General features: G+C 52.3%; 6 protein-coding genes across 6 annotated transcripts; 2 read left to right on the forward strand and 4 right to left on the reverse strand.

The window, feature by feature from the left end:
- Positions 1 to 556: 556 nt before the first annotated feature.
- Positions 557 to 2,866, forward strand: BDP81DRAFT_5128 (major facilitator superfamily transporter). The gene is made up of 6 exons (XM_060595805.1): positions 557 to 1,182; positions 1,245 to 1,439; positions 1,501 to 1,633; positions 1,694 to 2,257; positions 2,350 to 2,574; positions 2,634 to 2,866. The coding sequence occupies exons 1-6, from the start codon at positions 814 to 816 to the stop codon at positions 2,720 to 2,722; spliced, it is 1,575 nt and encodes a 524-aa protein (XP_060451544.1). The 5' UTR covers positions 557 to 813; the 3' UTR covers positions 2,723 to 2,866.
- A 25-nt stretch (positions 2,867 to 2,891) lies between these two features.
- Positions 2,892 to 3,678, reverse strand: BDP81DRAFT_456477 (haloacid dehalogenase-like hydrolase; the record flags this gene model as incomplete). The annotated part of the gene is made up of 2 exons (XM_060593174.1): positions 2,892 to 3,018; positions 3,080 to 3,678. 2 exons carry the CDS (start codon positions 3,676 to 3,678, stop codon positions 2,892 to 2,894), a joined length of 726 nt encoding a protein of 241 aa, XP_060451545.1.
- Positions 3,679 to 5,385: 1,707 nt separating this feature from the next.
- On the reverse strand, positions 5,386 to 6,957 carry BDP81DRAFT_444236 (FAD dependent oxidoreductase; the record flags this gene model as incomplete). Its single annotated transcript, XM_060591808.1, has 4 exons — positions 5,386 to 5,654; positions 5,724 to 6,297; positions 6,352 to 6,641; positions 6,705 to 6,957. The coding sequence occupies 4 exons, from the start codon at positions 6,955 to 6,957 to the stop codon at positions 5,386 to 5,388; spliced, it is 1,386 nt and encodes a 461-aa protein (XP_060451546.1).
- Positions 6,958 to 7,950: 993 nt separating this feature from the next.
- On the forward strand, positions 7,951 to 9,998 carry BDP81DRAFT_477277 (major facilitator superfamily transporter). The gene is made up of 8 exons (XM_060594813.1): positions 7,951 to 8,144; positions 8,211 to 8,472; positions 8,533 to 8,626; positions 8,683 to 8,808; positions 8,870 to 9,012; positions 9,087 to 9,201; positions 9,273 to 9,462; positions 9,527 to 9,998. The coding sequence occupies exons 1-8, from the start codon at positions 8,128 to 8,130 to the stop codon at positions 9,888 to 9,890; spliced, it is 1,311 nt and encodes a 436-aa protein (XP_060451547.1). The 5' UTR covers positions 7,951 to 8,127; the 3' UTR covers positions 9,891 to 9,998.
- A 4,693-nt stretch (positions 9,999 to 14,691) lies between these two features.
- On the reverse strand, positions 14,692 to 16,374 carry BDP81DRAFT_388431 (uncharacterized protein; the record flags this gene model as incomplete). The annotated part of the gene is made up of 5 exons (XM_060587118.1): positions 14,692 to 15,123; positions 15,180 to 15,353; positions 15,409 to 15,462; positions 15,520 to 15,690; positions 15,745 to 16,374. 5 exons carry the CDS (start codon positions 16,372 to 16,374, stop codon positions 14,692 to 14,694), a joined length of 1,461 nt encoding a protein of 486 aa, XP_060451548.1.
- Positions 16,375 to 17,881: 1,507 nt separating this feature from the next.
- On the reverse strand, positions 17,882 to 18,606 carry BDP81DRAFT_5197 (uncharacterized protein). The gene has a single exon (XM_060595939.1). The coding sequence runs from the start codon at positions 18,433 to 18,435 to the stop codon at positions 17,920 to 17,922; it is 516 nt and encodes a 171-aa protein (XP_060451549.1). The 5' UTR covers positions 18,436 to 18,606; the 3' UTR covers positions 17,882 to 17,919.
- Positions 18,607 to 19,065: the final 459 nt, after the last annotated feature.

The following is a 19,065-nucleotide window of genomic DNA, read 5'->3' on the forward strand; positions in this document are numbered from 1 at the left end:
AAATAGACCGCATATGCGAGTTGGTGGTTGAGCATGGAACATTACATTTGTGCCTTGCGATATCAGAAGTTCGTCGTACAAGTCAGTCTGCAGACCTGGACCACAGTCAGCGGCACACCGGGCTGTGCGGTGCCCCACGTATCGGTCAGTCGCACCAGACAAAGTAAAGAACAAAAGGCCACATCCTTGGGAAGGTTGATTGGCCGCCAAGCGGGCCTGATGCGAGTTGTGATGCCAAGAAGAACCAGACAAGGGATGGAGGAAGAAGAAGATGCAGCGAGAGAAAGAGAGTTTGATGAGGTTCTCTAGACTTTCCCAAGGCGGGTTGGCGTAAAAGTGGACCGGGACGTGCTTTCAGGTACGTATTTCGGCCGTAGAGGTACCGGTACTTTGGGCGGAGCCTCCCCGCATACGCCCGCCAGGGAACTGCGGCAGTGCCCCGATGAGGATCCAGCAAGAGCTGACCAGGGGGGCCGGGGTCGGACGGATCCTTCCTGATCACTGCCTTTGATCTGTACGTAGTACGTGTAAGACTGAGAAGAGCTTGCCCAAGAAGTCAGCGGGTTTATTAAATGGACACTGAATCGTTCACACATACCTTACCTACCCTACTTACAACAGGTTCTACACATTGATCCGTCCAGATCAGAAACAACGGTAATCACCGAAGCAGTATTGCTTCATTTTACCGCTTGCTGGCTTTTGACGCCTGTGTTTCTCCATCAGTCCACATTGTTTCCGTCTTTTTGCTTCTTGGTTTTCGTTCTTTGGGTATCTTATCTGTATTACTTTGTTCAGAATCCTTTGTCAAAGATGGCCGACTCCAGTCCATCGACTTCGGGCACGGTAACGCCCACCAAAGATCACGCAATGTCTTCACAGGGGGTGCCGGCCCCGGCTAATACCACCACCACCACCAGCCAGCCGCCGCCGTCGCCTTTACCTCCAGCCCAATCCGCCGGAGACCCAGAGAAGAAAGCCGGCGTGCCGCCGGCCTACTCGGCCTTCTCGCCATGGCGAAAGCGCTTCATCCTCATCGTTGTCACCGTAGCCGGCTGTTTCGGCCCTCTGGCCGGCAACATCTACCTCCCTGCTCTGCCCGTCTTGGAGAACGAGTTCCACGCAAGCGCGACGGCTATTAACGTCACCGTGTCCGTTTTCATGCTCACGTTCGCCTTCGGTGTATGTAACCAGCCTTTCAAACCCCACGTTCAAGATAGAATATGACGCTTACACCCCACCAGCCCCTATTCTGGGCCAGTTTCGCCGATTGGAAGGGCAGGAGACCACTATACATCATCTCTCTCTCTATCTACATCGTTGCCAATATCCTTCTGGCCGCCGTACCAGCCAACTATGGCGCTCTTGTATTTCTTCGCATCGTTCAGGCCTTTGGGTCTGCGGCTGTCGTGTCGATGGGCGCAGGCACTGTCGCCGATGTAAGTGACTCGAGAGAACTTACCGCACATCCACCGCTCACCTTGCTAACCCGATTCTCAGGTCACTCCGCCCAAAGAGAGAGCATTCGCAATGAGCATCTTCCTCTTAGGCCCCCAGCTCGGCCCTGTCCTCGGCCCAGTCATTGGAGGCGCGTTGACGGCAGCATCGTGGCGCTGGATCTTTGGCTTCCTTGGTGATCCTTCCATCCCCTCAACCAGTACCGGACTGAACCATACTGACTGTACCCTCACAGCCATTGCCGGCTTCGTGCTCTGGATCATCATCATTCTCATGCTTCCAGAGACCCTGCGCGCCAGGGTAGGCAGCGGCAGGCTTTATTCCCAAGCTAGCTTCATTGTCTTCCCTCCAAAGCTGTCTTCGCCCCTGGCACCAGAGTCGGAGAGGGGTCCCCCGCCTCCCAAGCCGACCCTGCTCATGTACTGGCGCCTCTTCAGCTACCCACCCATCGGCATCGTGTCCTTCAACACCGCCATGCTCTACTCGACCTACTTCGCCATCGCCGTGCAACTCCCCACCGAGCTGACCGACCGCTACAACTGGTCCAGCGCAGGCGTCGGCGCCGGTTTCCTCGCCGTCGGTATCGCCATGATTGCGGGCTCCTTGATCGGCGGACGCTTCTCGGACTGGCGTAGGGCGCGTGCAGTCAAGGCGTCTCCTGACAATACCGTCGACCCCGAGAATAGACTCGCAGACCAGATCTGGGGTGTCATTGTTTGCGCCGGCGGGTGTGCCATGTACGGGTGGTTCGTCGATATCTCACTCCACCCCGCCGCCGTTCTTGTTGCCACGTTTTTAAGTAAGTTCTTGTCCGATATAGGAATAGATCGTTTAGTTTTCGCTTCCCATTCCACGTAAACTCGAGCGCTGACGTGTGTGACTTCTGTACAGCCGGCTTCGGAATGAATTGGGTGTTTGTGGCAACGACGGCCTTCTTGACCGAGTGCGTAGCCCAGCAGGCCGCAGGTGCCTTTGCACTCGGAAACATGCTCAGGAATCCCGGTGCTGCCATTGCCGCGCTTGTGATCCCTTCTCTCGTCTCCAAGATGGGAAGCGGATGGTGTTTCACTGGACTGGCGTTGTTGGACTTGGTCCTCGTTGGGTCCGCTGTGATTGGTTAGTCACCCTCATAGTCGCTTCTTGGAAAGCTTGTATGCTAACGGTGTGTCTCACAGTCCTACGAATCAAATCTCCGGGTTGGAGGGCAGCCCGCAAAGCCAAGATGGCGGCGATGGCGGCAGCCAAGCCAGGCGGATCGAAATGAGTTTAACGAATAATGACGAACATCAATGAGACTAGAGCGCGGACGCTCGTAGATGAGAGTCTAACACAATTATTGTCTAATGTTTATACAAATTTGATAATGTTCAACCTTAACGATCAACGCAAGTTTAACTTAATGAGTTATTATATTATGCAGCATTATCTTCGGTCTACTTCTCATACGTAGCAATAATTCTGTCTGCCATCGCCGGCAAAGTCTCCGCCACCACGTCCATCTCACCGAAGATCTCCGGTAACGCCTCTCCCTCCAGAGCAGTGCAGTATGCGGCTTTGAATCTGCAAAACGTTAGTGAGTCCGATACATCACAAATATGCGGGAATAGAGGCATCTCCTTACCCCACAGTCTTTGCAGTTGACGCATCCCATAAATGCGCCGCCGCAAACCAGGGCTCGCATCCATCAGCAGACAACTTCTTCAAAATAGGCGCATACGCCTCGGGCGTCGGCTTCGCCAAGCCAGACGAATCGCACGAGAGCAAGTTCTCAACCGGCATCTCGACCCCGCCCCTCGAAAAGTAGCCCCCGACGCGGGCGATGTCGCCCGCCGTGAAGCACCACACGGTGAAACCCGCAGCGCGGAGCTTGGCCACGCACTCGGCGGCGCCCTCGCGCAGCCGCAGGCTCTTCCACTCGCCAATGAGGTAGTCCACGTCCTCGTCGCTCGCAAAGGCGCGCGGGTCCTCGATGCCGGCGTAGTGCAGGCAGCGGTAGAAGAGGGCGGTGAAGACCTTGTAGAAGACGACGTAGCGGCCCGACATGGAGAGGTAGGTGTACTCGCGCTCGGCGACCTCGAGCCAGCAGCAGCCGAGGAGTTTGGGCTGGATGCCGCGGGCGCGGAGGCGTTCGCCTAGGCGCTCGTCGATGGCTTCGAAGAGATGCTCGTATGTGACGAGGGTGCCGACCACGTCGAAGACGACGTTCTTTGGTGGTGTCATTGTGGTTTTGGGGTTGGCTGAGGCGCTTGCGTATGTGTGAGTGCTGCACAAAGGATGCCCGAAAGAGGTAGGTTCGGGGGTGGCTATTGGATGGTTACACGATGCAAGGGGTTGCTTCAGGGTGTGTCTGTTGGTCCGAGAGGTCTGCACCAACACGATGATGTAGATTAAATATGAGGCTTATCACGAGGCGTTGCATGGGTGGCGCCTTTATGGAAGGCTGGGCTTCATCTTGAGACTTTGATGTCGTCTCCCCGCACGTGTTGCGAAGTGCGGGGAGTTCAGAATAGGCATCACATACAATTTCCGGCGCCGATTCCCGGTTCCCTATCGACTTTTGATATTCGAGTGGGCCTTTTTTCGCCGGGAAAGGATATACTGCTGGGGGAAGGAAAACGTTATCAGCTTCGTTTCATCTACTGGGATACAGCGGATGCTGGGATACGACTGTTAACGTTACAAGGGGACTACAGGGCACAGCGCCGGCCCGGTGCACTCCCACGTGTGCTGTTGCTCTGCTGGCTATAAGCCCATGGTTTTTGGGGATGCCACAGACGAGCCTTGAGTGGTATTTACACCGATGATATGGAACATTGTGGCGGACGAATCCGACGCTAGACTGGTCAACAATCTGGGGAAGTTGAGCTTGGCGATAGGAGCCAGGAAGTCATGTGGACGTAAAGTGGGTACGAATCGCTCTGTTTACTCAGATCTGGACAACTCATCGCCCAAGAAATCTTAGTAATGAGTGAATCACACAGGACATCCAACATTACGTTTTCCAGAGGGTTATCTTGAACGCCGGAGCCGGCCTCATATACATACTGCTCTCCGGTAGCCAGTTTTGTCGCCGGTGTTGGTTCGCATTACCCGGGTCTTATCGAGTCAACTGATATGCGGTTAAAGGCGACGAGAGGGGGGCTGTGGGGGTGGAGACTGGGGCCTTTTGTCGGATGCAACACCAAAACGGAAAGATAAGGACGGTCAATGGAAGTCCGAAGTGACGGATCAAAGCCGCTATCGGGATGCTCGGGCCGGGGAAAAGCCATTGGCATTTCAAAGAGCAATCAGCCTCTCGCGATAATTGGACCTGGGCGTGATTTACAACTTACAACTTACAGATGACGATGTCCTTTGAAGCATTGAGATCGTTTATAGGTGAGTGTAATACTGCTTAGTCAATTGTTGTCGTCAATGACTTCGGAAGACTCAAGAAGACTCCCGAAGATTCTAAAAGAAGGGGTAAGAGCGGTACATAGTCGGGAAGTAACTTGATCATAATGTTTTGACAAAGAAAGTCATGAGTCTATGAATCGTCAATTGACGTACATGTATTCGATTGTGTTGACACTAAGTACACATTTATGGTCTGGTTGCAAAGCGCCAGAAACCTCGAGTTCTCAACGAAGCCAATGTATCATGCAATATGGATATTATGTGGATGTTTCTGCAGAAGAGAATAATTGAGACATGTTAATATGAATATGATTGGCTAGCTTCTATGATATATCTCGACACTAAGCTGATTCGTTTAGTAGGTTCGCAATCAACATTGCTTAATATGCTCGAGGCTCCTTCCGGAAATTGCCTAAGCTGCAACAGCTAAACCGAACCAATGACTACAAGACTTGCAACAAGGTCAACTTTGATTGACATGCTCCCTGCAAAACACCTCTAATATGAAACTTTATATGAAATTCAAATACTCTACAGTTTTGCCGGCGGTTGATTGACCGCTTTCCAGCTCTCGAGGATCGAATTCTTGGAACTGTCCAATCTCGCTTGAGAAGCCTGGTAGACCTTGGGGATACCCGTAGTCTTGAACTCTGATTGCTCCATAATCATCGATGCTACTCCCTTGGCCGAGAGGAAAATCTGCGGCATGCCGTGCCCGTTGAATCCGGCAATGATGAATTGTTTCTGTTTTCCGGGGACGACGCCGACGTGCGGCAATCCGTCGGATGAATAGCCCATGACTGTATCGTCGTTAGTCACTTGGCTTACAGTACAAAGAAGGAAATTGTAATAGGGGCTTATGAACTCACTTCCGGTCCACACCTTGGACGTAGTTGCGCCACTGTCTTCCCATCCGCGGAATACACGCTGCATGTACCCATCAAAATGCGTCTTCGCCGCCTCAATCAACTCATCGTCATTGACCTTGTTATACCACGCCGACAAATCATGATAATACGAGGACCGCGCGCCGCCGACGACGATGCTTCCGTCGAGTCGGGGAATCAGGTACTCATACTCCGTATCCGACCACCGGATGATAACCGAGTGAGGCAGCAAGGGCGCAGGCGTCTTGCCGGGCGTGATGTGACTGCAGATGCCGCGCACGGGGACAATCTTGTCGGCGAACTCGGGCAGGATGGACGACGTGTAGCCGTTTGTCGCGTACACGATCTTCGCGGCGCGGACGGTGCCCCGCGCCGTGGTTAGCGTCAGGTAGCCGTCTGCGTCGGGGGTGTTGGTTACCGCCTCGACGGGCGTGTGGGTCTGCAGGTTGACGCCGGCGTCGAGGGCCTTTGAGAGGAGAGCGAGGATTAGTTTATACGGCCAGACGGTGCCGGCGGTATACGAAAGGCAGCCCTTGACCCCTTTCACACCTGATAGCTAAAACAAAAAAGTCAGCCGTTGAGTCTAAGTGAAGGCTGCGGCTCGACTCACTTGCTCGGCTTCGGCGCCATCGGCGTAGTATACGTCCTTCATTACGGAAACGCCAGCTTTCCTAAGCAGCTCAACGTTGGCCTTCATCTTATCGCGGATAGTCTCTGACATCAAGGCGTCGACAGCCCGAGTCAAGACAAAGTCACAGTCGATGCCTTCGGCTTCAATGGCCTTCTTCACTTCCATAAGGTTCTTGGCCTCGAACTCCGCACACTCCTTCGCGGTCTCAATGCCATGTGTGGACACGAAACTTGCGGGGCGATTGTACGGATCCGGCTTCAGATGGCCGCCTACACCAGATTCAATGTTAGCAAGACCAATTACCTAGCAAGATGGGATGCTGCTAGACATACCATTGCGTCCAGTTGCCCCGGAACATGCCTGTCGGGCTTCGAGGATCAAAATCTTTGGCGGCGGAACACCACGCGCCTTGCACTGGTCGAGGATATGGTATACTGTCGCGACACCCGCATAGCCGGCGCCGATGACAGCGATGTCAACTTCGGTTGGGAGCTCCGGGGTAGACCGGTGATCGTCTAGAGCGTGCGGGGATGACCTCCAGAAGGAGGTCGTGGAGTTGGGGACGGGGAGCGGGGAAGCGGGCATGGCTGTGACAGGGTGCGTGTTTGTCTTTCTTGGGGAGAGAATCAGACACGGGATGCTGTGAGTGACTGTTTCTTGCTGCACGAGATAGATGTGGTAGATCAAGCCGCCGCGTCCGCCGTTATAATAAAAGGCTCAAAGGCCTGGAATGCGGATGTCCCATCACGGTCCGCACCAACTAGGCGAGCGCCGGGGGTGGGTCGGGGCCGGGACGGGAAACCTAGCGGGAAAGCTGTTCCGTCCGGTGAGCGGACTCAATTGTGCCTGCCGCCTGCACTACTCCTAGGGGACCAGGGAAGGGACCGAAGTGTTCCAAGAGCAAGACGACTGACCGGCCCGGTCGTTTGCGGGGAACCCCCGTTTGGGTATGCGTTTCCGCAAAGTTTATCAGCAGCGATCCTCCAAATCTCGGCCTCTTAAAAGCCCATACAGATAATCCTCAACCACCTAACCCAGGACAGCGGTTGAAGCACCACCCTTTAGAGTTGTCGACCGGCCCGGTCAGAATGTTGGGGTTGGAGCTCACAGAGGCCCGCTCCTTAATTGCGTGTCCATACCTTTATCCATACGGACTTGACAAGCTGACACGCTTATCTGCGTATCTTCATGTTGGGGTGGTTTACAGATAAACCGGGGAAGCACCAACTACCGATAACCGTGATAAGCCTCTACTGGCTCGGTGAAACTGGTCAGCCCCCCGGAGATAGGTAGGTAGGCAAACTGACACAGTAATCAAGCCGTAGACTACGAATCCAGCTTTCCAACATATCCGTACCCAGTGATCCTTACCCAACCACAGAATGGAAACCATCATCCGCACTGACTAGTCCAACGGATCTTTGACAAACTACAGCCATCCTAGAATGAACCAATGATAGCCTCTCTAATGATATGACAACACCACTATATACAGGCCAATGCCAGGCCCATCTGTTCATCCTCAGATTCGACACCCACGATCTCTAGCACGTTCTCAGTGCTCTCTCCAGGACCATGGCAACTCCACAGACAAAGGACGACAACAAGATTCCCGAAACGACTAGCTATCCTGACGCGACTGACCATGCCGCCGGCACCAGCTACGTATACGATGAGGGCGCTGTCGAGAATGTTGACGAGGCCTACCTCCGCGCCTCGAAGTCGACGAAATTCTACAGAGGCGTGTTGTTCCAGATGATCCTTTTTGGAGCGTAAGTTGGACTCATCTCGGACATCAAATTCAACGTCGCGGGATCCAAGTTAATGTCTCCATGTAGACTGTCCTTTGTCGGTCCTGCAATGTCCGATGCCATCTCCAATCTTGGAGGTGGTGGCCTCTCGACCCCATACCTGGCCAACTTGGCGACTGCCCTCAGCTACATGGCCGGCTGTATGATCACCGTCTTTGGCGGGCCTCTGATCAACAAGATAGGAATCAAGTGGTCTTGTATAATCGCCGCTGTCTCCATGCCTCTTGCTGGTTCGGCCTACTACGTGAGCGCCAAGTACTCGATCGACTGGTATCTTCTCTTCGCAAGAGTAAGTTCTGATGTTTCCCGCCCTTCATTCTTCGTGCTCTGGAGCTAACTGAGCAAACAGCTTCTTGGGGGGTTCACCTCTGGTTTCCTCTACGTCGCCGAAACAGCCGCCATGCTGTCGTATCCAGAAGCGAACGACAGAGGGTTCTACTTGGGTAAGAAATGTCTGATGGTTTTTCGGATGTGACAGTTGTTAATGGAGCCTGGATAGGTATCTGGTCTGCCATGAGAAACTCTGGTAGCGTCGTGGGAGGTGCCATCAACTTCTCGACCAACTACTCCAAGGCCAACGCTGGAGGCATCGCATGGTCCACCTACTTGATCTTTGTTGGCTTCGGTAAGCACCACTCATTTCAAATTCCGAATTGGGGTACATGTGCTAACACGGGCTATGACAGAATGTACCGGAACAATCTGGGCCCTCCTACTGTCCCCCACCAGTCGCGTACGACGCCGCAACGGCGCAAAGATCCCCATGGCCAGCAGCATCAGCTGGAAGAGAGAGCTGATTGCGTTGTGGAGGCACTTGCAGCGCAGAAAGGTGAGAACACTCTGAAGCTCGGAGGAAATACCCCTGGTGACTTTGAACGGTGGACTGACGACCAAACCCTTTAGACATGGCTCATGTCCATTCCTGCCTTCTACTCCTTCTTCTTTGGCGGAACCATGGGCACCTATCTCTCCCTGCACTTCTCCGTTCGGGCCCGCGCACTATCGTCGCTGATCACTCGTGAGTAACCCAACTTTGCCCCCAACTAAATCATCATCCCCTGGATCCACGCTGACAGTTCCATCTCGTAGCGGCAATCACAATCGTCATGGTCCTCGCCTACGGGAAGCTCTTGGACACGTCCCGCTGGTCACAAGCCAGGCGAGCGTGGATCTCCTTTGCGTTTTGGATCATCCCCCAAGCCATGTGCTTCATCTGGATCGGCATCGAGTACAGCAAGTTCGGTGGAGGCAAGATCGATGAGGCCCTCGATTATGAGCTGTACGTTATTCATCATTCCCTCCCGCTTTCTCTGATTCAGGCTAACAGTGTCGCTTCACAACAGGCACACCAGAAGATGGGCCGAAGCTTATCTCCCATACCTAATCATGTTCTCGACCGGCTACTGGACTCAGTTGTCCCTATACTGGATTCTCGGCACCTTTTCCACAGACGTCGGATCCTCCTCCCGCTCGGGCGGTCTGTTCCGCGCCTTTGAGACCGCCGGCCAGGCCGTCTCGTACGCTCTCAACTCCAAGACGAGCGCCGACCCAAGGATCCCATTCTACGTGAATGCTGCGCTGATGGCTATTACCATTCCATGCATGGTGTTCCTCATCCGGCTGGTTCCTGATGCGCCTGCTGCCACGGATATAGATGCGGGAGACATTGTTGAGGTTCAGGGAGAAAGGGACCCTGATAACAAATAGTTTGTGTTAGGCTTCGACTTTGCTGGATTTAGAGCGTTGAATTAGTTAGTTTAACATTGTCGGATTGGAAGCCCAATTCGACCGTGAGTAAGGGTAGAGCATGGGGCCACCTCGAGAAGGTACAATTACACCTCGACGGTCCACCCAGCCTGCGTTTGAAATCTCCCTTCTACTCCTTACGCAGAATCAACCAATACAGAGATATTGATACTTCGTCACCCCCAGGACCCTACGGTTCGAACCAATACCCTGTGATAGGGATACCAACAAACATATTGAAGTATAACAAGAATGACGAAATGAAGCGTTGACTAAACCTCTCTCTCATGCATTAATGCTTCGATGATTGACTGTAGCGCTTCTTGTTCTTGAAAAAAAGGTTCAAAATTTCCATACTTGATGTTTGAACAGCCGTTTCGCCATTTGGAATGGTACATGACGCAGGACATCAATTGCGGCTTGCAATTGGAAGTGTCTTTATTGCAACAGCATTCCAACCGGTTTGCTTCTGTCTAACAAGACACTTACTTGATGTTGTACTTTGAGAGCCCCCAACATTAGTCGGTTTTCACTATGAGCTTATTAACCCTCATTACTCACGTGAACAGAATGTTGAGCTTGCCGTTGCACTTCTGGGTCTGCTTTCTTTATCTAAATATGTCAACATGTCAAGTTCAAAGTCCACAAATTCATGATCAAACTATTTTGAAAGTACATGTGCCAAGGTAATAAATAGTAAATGTCCTGAGACAAAATGAAAGAATGTCGAAAACAGCAATGAGATTAGGTGTGTTTTTTGAGTGAACCTGAGTTTTGCATGTGTACCAGATTCCAAGAGATGACAAAAGTTACGAAGACTTATTTATTCGCATCTCTAGAGTATCTAATCGTCGAACACAGTCGAGCCATGGCCTCTATGCACACATATTCAATGCCACAATTCGAAATGCTTCTCAGCTACTGAATCCAGAGATGAGACACTCGATATAAAAATGAGAAGAGAAAATCAAGTGGGCTATAAGTCTAACAAGGTCAATGAGTACGTGGGTCTTTTCAATCCCTGTCGAGAACAAACTCAGCCTACATCTCTTACATAGAATTTGGACAACCTCGTGCAACTGACAAAAGTGACTTGCATCAGAAACTTCAAATAAGAGCTGCAATCAAAGCCTAGGAACAAGTGTCTCTGAATACTTGAAGCCAGCATCGACTCATTTTAACTAAAGGATCCAGAATTCTCTGAAAACGGCATGGATCCCCTTTAACCATTGAACGTTGACAGGGTTGTCATCTCTTAGCTTCAAACTCAAAATCGTCTCAACAGCGAAAAAGTTCAATTCCGACCCCACCGAAACATCTCAAGATAGTTTGGCTTGGGGCGGGTAAACGGGTGCTCCCGCTTGTAACGGTGACGTTTAGGTGTTTGTTTTCGTCCCTTGTCTGCTTATTCTTGCATTGTTCAGCATTGGGCTCTGAGGAACCCAGCCCGACGCCATGTCAGAGAAACGGACGTTAATACTTTTTTTCTAGTTTCTCAGTGACATCCTGAGAACCCCCTCGTTATTGTTAAGTACGTGACTACCAATACGGGAGTAAGAGTGCATCATGGATTTCTTGCCCTCCGGTTCGAGTTGCCCTGCATCATCAACTCTGAGATAAAGAGCGCCCCTGATAGACGGTTACACAGATCACCCCAAAGGTGTTGACAAATCCCATAAACACCTAGCACTCTTTTCTTTTCCAACCTCTTGGTCAATTCCCCAAGTCTCATGGCAATGCAATGGGAATAAAGAGACCAAAAAAAGATACGCGCAGCGGCCAGCGCCAGAACCGAAAATCGCAACACCTTTCCCTGCCACACATATGCAAACGAAGAGAGACATTGCCTAGTCCTCGTGGACAAAAGTGCATCATACACCTTCGGTCGTCACCGAAAAATCAACTATCGCTTACCTTCAGGTGGAATACGGCACGTGGGTTGGTAAGGTACCTTGGCATGTTGGGCATAGAATCCCTAATCCCCCCTCCCCAATTCCCTGCAGCGAATCCTACCCCACCGGGCCTCGCCCTCCTTCACCGAGACCACGGCCAATAGGGACGGCCCGGTCGCATCACCACCCATCCATCCATCCTTTGGTCGTATCCGCCAAAAATCTCCCTCTTCTTGAGTCTTCCTACCTAATGCCTGCATACACGCGATTGGGGATTTCTACGTGCCTACGTACCTTGTCCTAAGGTACCTTACCATCTAACCCCCCCCCCCCCCCCTCCCCCAGGGACGAGAGACATTGCAGCACATCCGTCCCGTCCGGGGGAGTCTAATCTGGGCACCCTCCTCACAAGATCAAATATTCGAATGAACCATCAATCGCTCTCGGTGAAACACCTGCGTGATATGGGGAGGTCCGCCAAGGTCAGTCCCTCCTGTCGGTGATGATGCTTGGTTGGGTGGGGACTTTGGAGAATGATTCTAGAGCACCACGTGAAATGTGCACCAGGGGAGGGGGACGGGACGGGGGGGTCGTATTCTTTCTCATTCTGATTCTCCTCGTCCCCCTGTATCCGTATGGTTCAGTTGCATCCGTCACCCGTGTCCAAAGTGCGAGGCGCCCGCGGCAGTTGGAGAGTTACGTTCCGTGCGTTGGGAGGTCACCGTGAGGGAACCGTGGACGAGGAGGGGGGCGGGCGAGCGCGGAACGGGAATCTGGAACTTAAACCGGGTGTCTGTTTTAATTTCCTTACGGATACCTTACAATGCAACGCTTCTCATTTTTTTCACTCCGAATGTCTAGGCAGGCAAGGCAGATGTTTACAAGATGATCACACACACACACGGGGGAAAAATTGATCGATAGACCTCCTTGCCCCAAATTCCCCGAATCGAGGCCCTTCCCAAATAGTAAGTTTACCATGTATGTGGGGGGTTTCTCTCTCACACATACGCGCACTCTCTCTCTCTCTCTCTTCAGTCCCCCTGCCTTTCTGTCTTCGAACTTCTCTAATGTAGGCACCTTGCCTCGTTCTTACGCACATACAGGCCCATCAAGCGTTCCATTGCATATAGGTACAGAATCAACCCATTCTGCCACTCACTCACCCCCCTTCATCTCACGCCTCGCACAACACACACATACACGCCCATCATTCGATCCCCCACTCCCCCCTCCCCTTACACACACCACGCACATCGCTTCTTTCTCGACGAAAATTTCTTGAGATGGATGGCATAGTGCATCAGGGGAACCAGCAGCCGCGCTCCCGCCGACACACCAAATCCGGGTGCCAGAACCAACTCAAGTGACAAGGGGGAGGGGGCCTGTTTTTCCTTTCTGCTTCAGCCACGCGGGCTGCCAGCTCCACGCTGCTAGGAGCTTTTCTTGGTAGGTATGCCATCATAGATACATGCAGCTACCAACCCGGCTGTGTGTCCCGGTGTGTAGGTGTGTAGGTGTTGCAGACCGCCTTTTCTGACCATTTACTGCCATCGGCATTACTGACATCCGTGTCCGTCAGCTGTACCGCCATCTGTCTACACTGCCAAAGTCTGAGCCTCATCAGAACAGCTGAATAAGATCAAAGACCTCTGGTTGGGAGAGCGTACTGCAGGTACTCACTCCATAATTATCATCAAATCCACTCAAGGCCCAAAGATATCACTCCCCAAAGATTGGATCTCTAATTTATGCCATGGGCCTGGCCTATGGAGCTTTCCAGCAGGCTTCTCTCTCGCCTCCAGCTACCGGGCCAACACTACGCTTGGGCAAGACACACATGCTGCACACCTGCATGGAAGCCCATCAGCTATTAGACGCAGCATCTACACTAGACCGAATGTGTTCACTTTTCTGTTCACCGCGCATGAAGGGAAAACAGGCAGTCATGGTAGTGGAAAATAAAAATTGGTATCAATAATCCTAACTTCTCATACGTGCGTTCAAGGCATCCCACCACAAGCAAGGGGTGCATGATACTCGGGATCCTTCCTATCGGCCCAGTCCAATGTCGACCCAAGAAACAATATTCCAAAAAAAAGATTGAAAATTTTACACAAAAAATGTGTGTTCGACGCTTGTTCCCAACTCCGTCGTGTTGCCACGCTTTTTTGCCCATCGTATCCCAATGCAAATCCCAGGGGTATCTGAAGAGTCTAGTAACTCTGATGGGAGGCCAAGTTTTTCCTCTCTTTTTTTCCTTCCACGCTCCGCCTTGATCCGAATGCACACGCCACAATTCCGTTGGGTGGTCTAAAAACTCCCATGATGCATCATCAACGTCCCCCTTCCGTGTGCCGTGAACCCCCCTCTTTGTATGTCCACTGACAGGCCCAAATGCCTGACGAAAAGTCACCATCTATGTGTAAACAATATGTTTCTCCCCTCTCCAGAGTTTCCAGTCCGGACGAGGGTAGGAATGAAAAAGAAACCGCTCAACAGCTCAAGCAATCGAGACTCTCGTACACTCCCCATCGTAAGAAATACAACCTTGACCGCAATGTAGATGATCCAAGGGAAAATATAAGTCGATCTGTACCACTTGACTGGAAGACAAGTGGACGACAACTGCAAGGAAATGACACGAAAGCAAGGAGAATGTTCAGACAGCCGCCTCGACCCAATAATTACCGCGAAAGAAATTACGCTCTGGTTTGACGTGCGATTTTGTTTTCCGTTGGACTGCTTCGTCTCATGTCTTGTTGAGCACGTCCATATATTGCTTTTCTTTACTCCGTTCCGCTCTTGTGGTATATACTCGATGTGGTTCGTGTGTTCGTGTGAGGAAAAATCATGTTCCGATTCGTCCCCTAGTAGACGGCATGGCTGGATTGGTGGTACATGCGGTCTCGGTAGGTAGCAGGCATGCCGTCGTATCTAGGGCTGCTTGCGCTCGAGGACTGGTCCATGTCCGTGTCGTAAACCTCATAGCCGTGCTGGTGGTGTTGCATGTACTGCTCCGGGGCAGGCAGTCTCTTCGAACTGTATGCTGCGAGGCTAGCGGGGTTGGGAACGCGCTTGACGGGATAGGACGAGGGAGCAGTCCTGGACTTTGAGACACGGTTGCTGACCCTGCGATCCTTGCCACGGCCCTTGATACCCTTGTTGCTGTTCTTGTAGAGGTTGGCGAAATACCAATACATCTCTCGCTGGTCATCGGACAAGCCGTCGATATCGGAAATGGAGACGATCCAGTCGGTCATTTCCATGAGGGTCTTCTCATGGTACTTGTTTTGATGGTTCTGAATGCCAAGTTAGCTGGATGACCATGAGATATGCCACTATTGACTCTACACACCTTGAGATTGCCTCTTTGGGTGAACATCTTGTTGCATGAATCGAGCTTGCAGACGAATGGCTTTGCATTGGTGTGCGTGGCCATGTGTGTCTGGAGGTTGCCACGCTGAGCAAATACTTTGCTGCATTGTTCACAGCGGAAAGGCTTTTCGCCAGTGTGGCGGCGCATGTGAGTCTGTAGGACGGTTAGCAAGGCTTTGCTATGTTTGCTCGAAACCGGATGAACTAACCTTGAGGTTACCAGGCTGGGAGAAAGTTCGGTCACAGTGCGGCCATTGGCAATGCTGCGAATCATCAGCGTCGCTCTAATCAAACTCGATCGGCTGACTACATGTACTTACGTATGGCTTTTCACCAGTGTGGGCGCGCTTGTGAGTGTCCAAGTGGGTGCTTTGGTAGAAGCTCTTGCCGCAACCATCAATGTCACATACATATCGCTTGGTCTTGGGAGCATCCGACGAGTCCGTTGTTGTAGAGGGCGTAGGGGCCGAAACAGCCGGGGTCGGCTCGGGCTGAAAAATATCAGCTCAGTCTCCATTGGTAGCGGACGCAGAATCGGGACTTACCTTGGGAGATCTGGGCTCCGGCTTGACAACCTTCTCAGTTTCTGGGACGCCCTTGACGATGTCATCCGTGTCGTGCCTCTTCTGGATCGCCTTCATGAGAGTGTCGATGGCAGTTGTGAAGTTCACCGCATCCGCGCTCGTGGGCTTGTTGAACTTGATTTCCTTGGTGTTGAGGGGATGGGGTGTCTTTGGGTTGCTCATCTTCGTCTCGCTTCGGGTTGATGGGCTGCAGTGTCGGTCGTTCTGTCCCAGAGGTGACTCCTGAGGATAGGAGCTGGCGCGCGGGACTTCATGCTCAGGAGCTGCCACGGGCATGATCGGTCGTTCTTGTTGCGCTGGTACTCTGAAGGGCATGTTCATGTTGGTCGGATGTGAATCATATTGGGCATACGCGAAGTGGTTCTGAGTCGGGCAATGGTGACCCATTGCGGGCATAGAGGCGACGCCGTAGTGAGATCCAACCATGTACTGGGGGGCCATGATAGCACCGTTCATGGGAGCAGAGGTAGCCGCTCTCGAGTCGTACTGCACAAAGGCTGTGTTATCCATCATTGCGTAGTCGTGACCGGCAGGCTGTTGCTGCCAGCGACCCCAAGCCTGGGGCGGGGCTGTCTGTTCAGTGAGGGCCATTTCTGCCAAGCCAAAACGAAGGGGCGGCGGATGAGCGGCGTCAAGTGTAGTTGGATGTAAGTAGGACGAGGTCGAAGTTGACTGACTCCTGCCTGTGTCTGGAGTATGTAGATAGAGTACGGTGAAAGAGATGGATCAGTGGTTGATGCCAAAAAGAAAGGGCAAAGGTAAAGCGTTGACTGCTTGGGGAAGTTGAATGTTTATGATCTCTCGTGGGTTGAAGTCGAGAAAGAAAGGAGGATGGAGGCGGGTAGATGTAGTTTCGGGACAGAGTCAAGAATGTACTGGTGGTATAAAGTGCGGGAGGGGATAGCGGATGTGCGGCTGGGGTAGGATCCTCGAAGCCAATCGACTGGATTTGGTTCCCGAAGATCTCAGCACTAAATATACATGCATACAAAGCGAAACCAGCAAGGACCCAGACAGTGGGTTGGTGAGAGGAAAAAAGAAGAGTTGAAGGCCAGGACCAGAACGAACATGGAGTTTGTGGAAATCATGGACCCCCACCACGAGGAGCAAGACGGAGGACTTCCATAAAAGCCGGGGTAGCGACTGAGCGGGCCACGACCCGGTCGACGCGGACGGAGACGAGACCTTGCTCTTGCTGTACAGGGTGGCCAAGTAGGTACAGGAGGGGAGAGGGGCGCGTGGGAAGTCGACCTCTGGGGGGTGTGAGAATGGGAATGGGAAGAGGCGTCATACCCATACCCTGCAACTGACTGAGCTCAGAGGTCGGTACAGGATGCACTCATGTCTCTCTCTCTCTCTCTCTCTCTCTCTGTGTGTGTGTGTGTGTCTACTAGTCTCCCCTCATAGATGGCGGAGGCGTCTGCGACGAGCAGCATTGGGGTTCTCCCAGAGGCAAAAAGGCATGGCTAACGGCTGGCCGATCAAGCAACAGAATGAACCTCGGAACAGACTAGACAAGGAGAAGGTACAGAGACGCTGCGTGACTGCGTGGAAATCGAGAGGAGAAGCCTCGGTTACTCGAATAGAAAGAAATAAGACATTCTGGTAAAGACGAGTTCTTCATAGGGGGCAACTCACAGGTCGTCAGTTGGACTAGTTCGCAGGATAGCTCATCTCATCACCGTCTGCGGTTAAGGATAGGCAGGCGAATGGTGAGAGAGTGAAACAAGCATAATGTGGGAATCTCAAATAAAGACTGTCCCTTGTCCTCGGGCAGGTCGCTGTGGCCTCGATATTTGTTGCTTATTCTTGAAGTCGATGCGCAGCATGGCGACATGCGGCTTGGGTGTAGGTCAGATCTGCCCAAATGGGCGCCATTCTTTCTTTTCCTTGCAGGCTAGGATCGCCGGGAGGTCGATATTGCAGCCGGACGACAAGGCGAAGCAGGGGATGGTGGTGGAGGAACTTTTCGAAAAGCGTCGAGACAATGTGAGAAGAGACAGAGATATTGATGGAATCAGGTATCCGTACGGACTATTCCGTGCGCACCAGATCTCATGAAAGTGATCACGATGGTTGGAAGATGGAGGTAGCCAACGTGGGAGCTGGTCATCGGTACCATGCCAGGGCCACTCTTCAAGAAACGTCCAGGTTTGACAGTTTGCAGAGTGAGGCGAGTGGAAAGCTGTAAGTCTTTGTGCGTAAGTAAGGTATCGAAGTGGTAGTGTGATATTGAGCTGAGGTCGATCTTGAAGACGATGACGACGAGGGTGTTCCGAGTGAGTCTTTGAGAGAAGCGATTTCAGGCGCAGATACGAAGGTCAAGACCAAAGATTGGGTGTTGATAGTAGCCCAAACTACCGGGCCGGTTCGAATACGTACATAGAGAAGATGAAGCAGAGTGGCCAAGCTGAGATACGGATACAGGAGTGAGAGTGAGAAACGGAGACTTGCTTCCAGTGCTTGGCAGCCATGAGAGACATTCAAGACATTCAAGACGAAGTGAGACTCGAGACTCTCGAGAAAGGGCCGTACTATGGAGCAGGGATGTCCTAGCCACTGGATTCTTAATTTTTCGTGCAGGCGGGCGGGACTAGACGGCAGGGAGAAGGAGGAGGGCAGGGAGGGGTATGCCATTGGTGTTCGTACCATGGGATGGAGGATGGGTGGGTTACCTTTTGGACAGAAAGAGGAGGGCGTGGAACAGATGTGCTGGTTCACACGGGGTGGTGAATTGAAAATAAAGTGAAAGAGTTGAAGTTGGATACCACACCCTGCGCTGCCCTGCGGGCTGCGGCCTGCGACATGCCCTGCACTTGACTGCAGCCGTGGGAGTGGGAAATAGGAAGATTTTCGAGGGTACGTACTTCCCGAAGCCTTACCTAAGGCTTGGCAGATACGTACTCCGGACTCCAGAGTCTCCAACTCATCCCATCCAATGTACGGAGTACGTACCTAGGTCTAGGTATCTAGGTAGGTAGGTAAGGTACGGAGCACCGTCCGTACTTGACCGTCTCGAGGAGGTGGAGGCAAGAGATGGTTATTCGCAGCTGCCTTGGGTCAATCATAGCTTAGGTACGTATAAAGTACACTAGTGAGGTAGCTTACGCGGGTGCAAGTGCGGTGCGGGTACATTCGGGAACCTCACACCCACCCTCCTTGCCTTCAACCTCAGTTCGTTCAAGCCCACCCCCCTTGCGGCTTGTCCCAAGCTTCTCGTCAGGTCCCCTACCTCTGGGCTCTGGTGCTTGGGCATACTGGATCACATCAACATCCTTCCTT

The sequence above is a fragment of the Colletotrichum phormii genome (genome assembly GCF_030913505.1).
Source record: "Colletotrichum phormii strain CBS 102054 chromosome Unknown BDP81scaffold_1, whole genome shotgun sequence".
Taxonomy (NCBI): Eukaryota; Fungi; Ascomycota; class Sordariomycetes; order Glomerellales; family Glomerellaceae; genus Colletotrichum; species Colletotrichum phormii.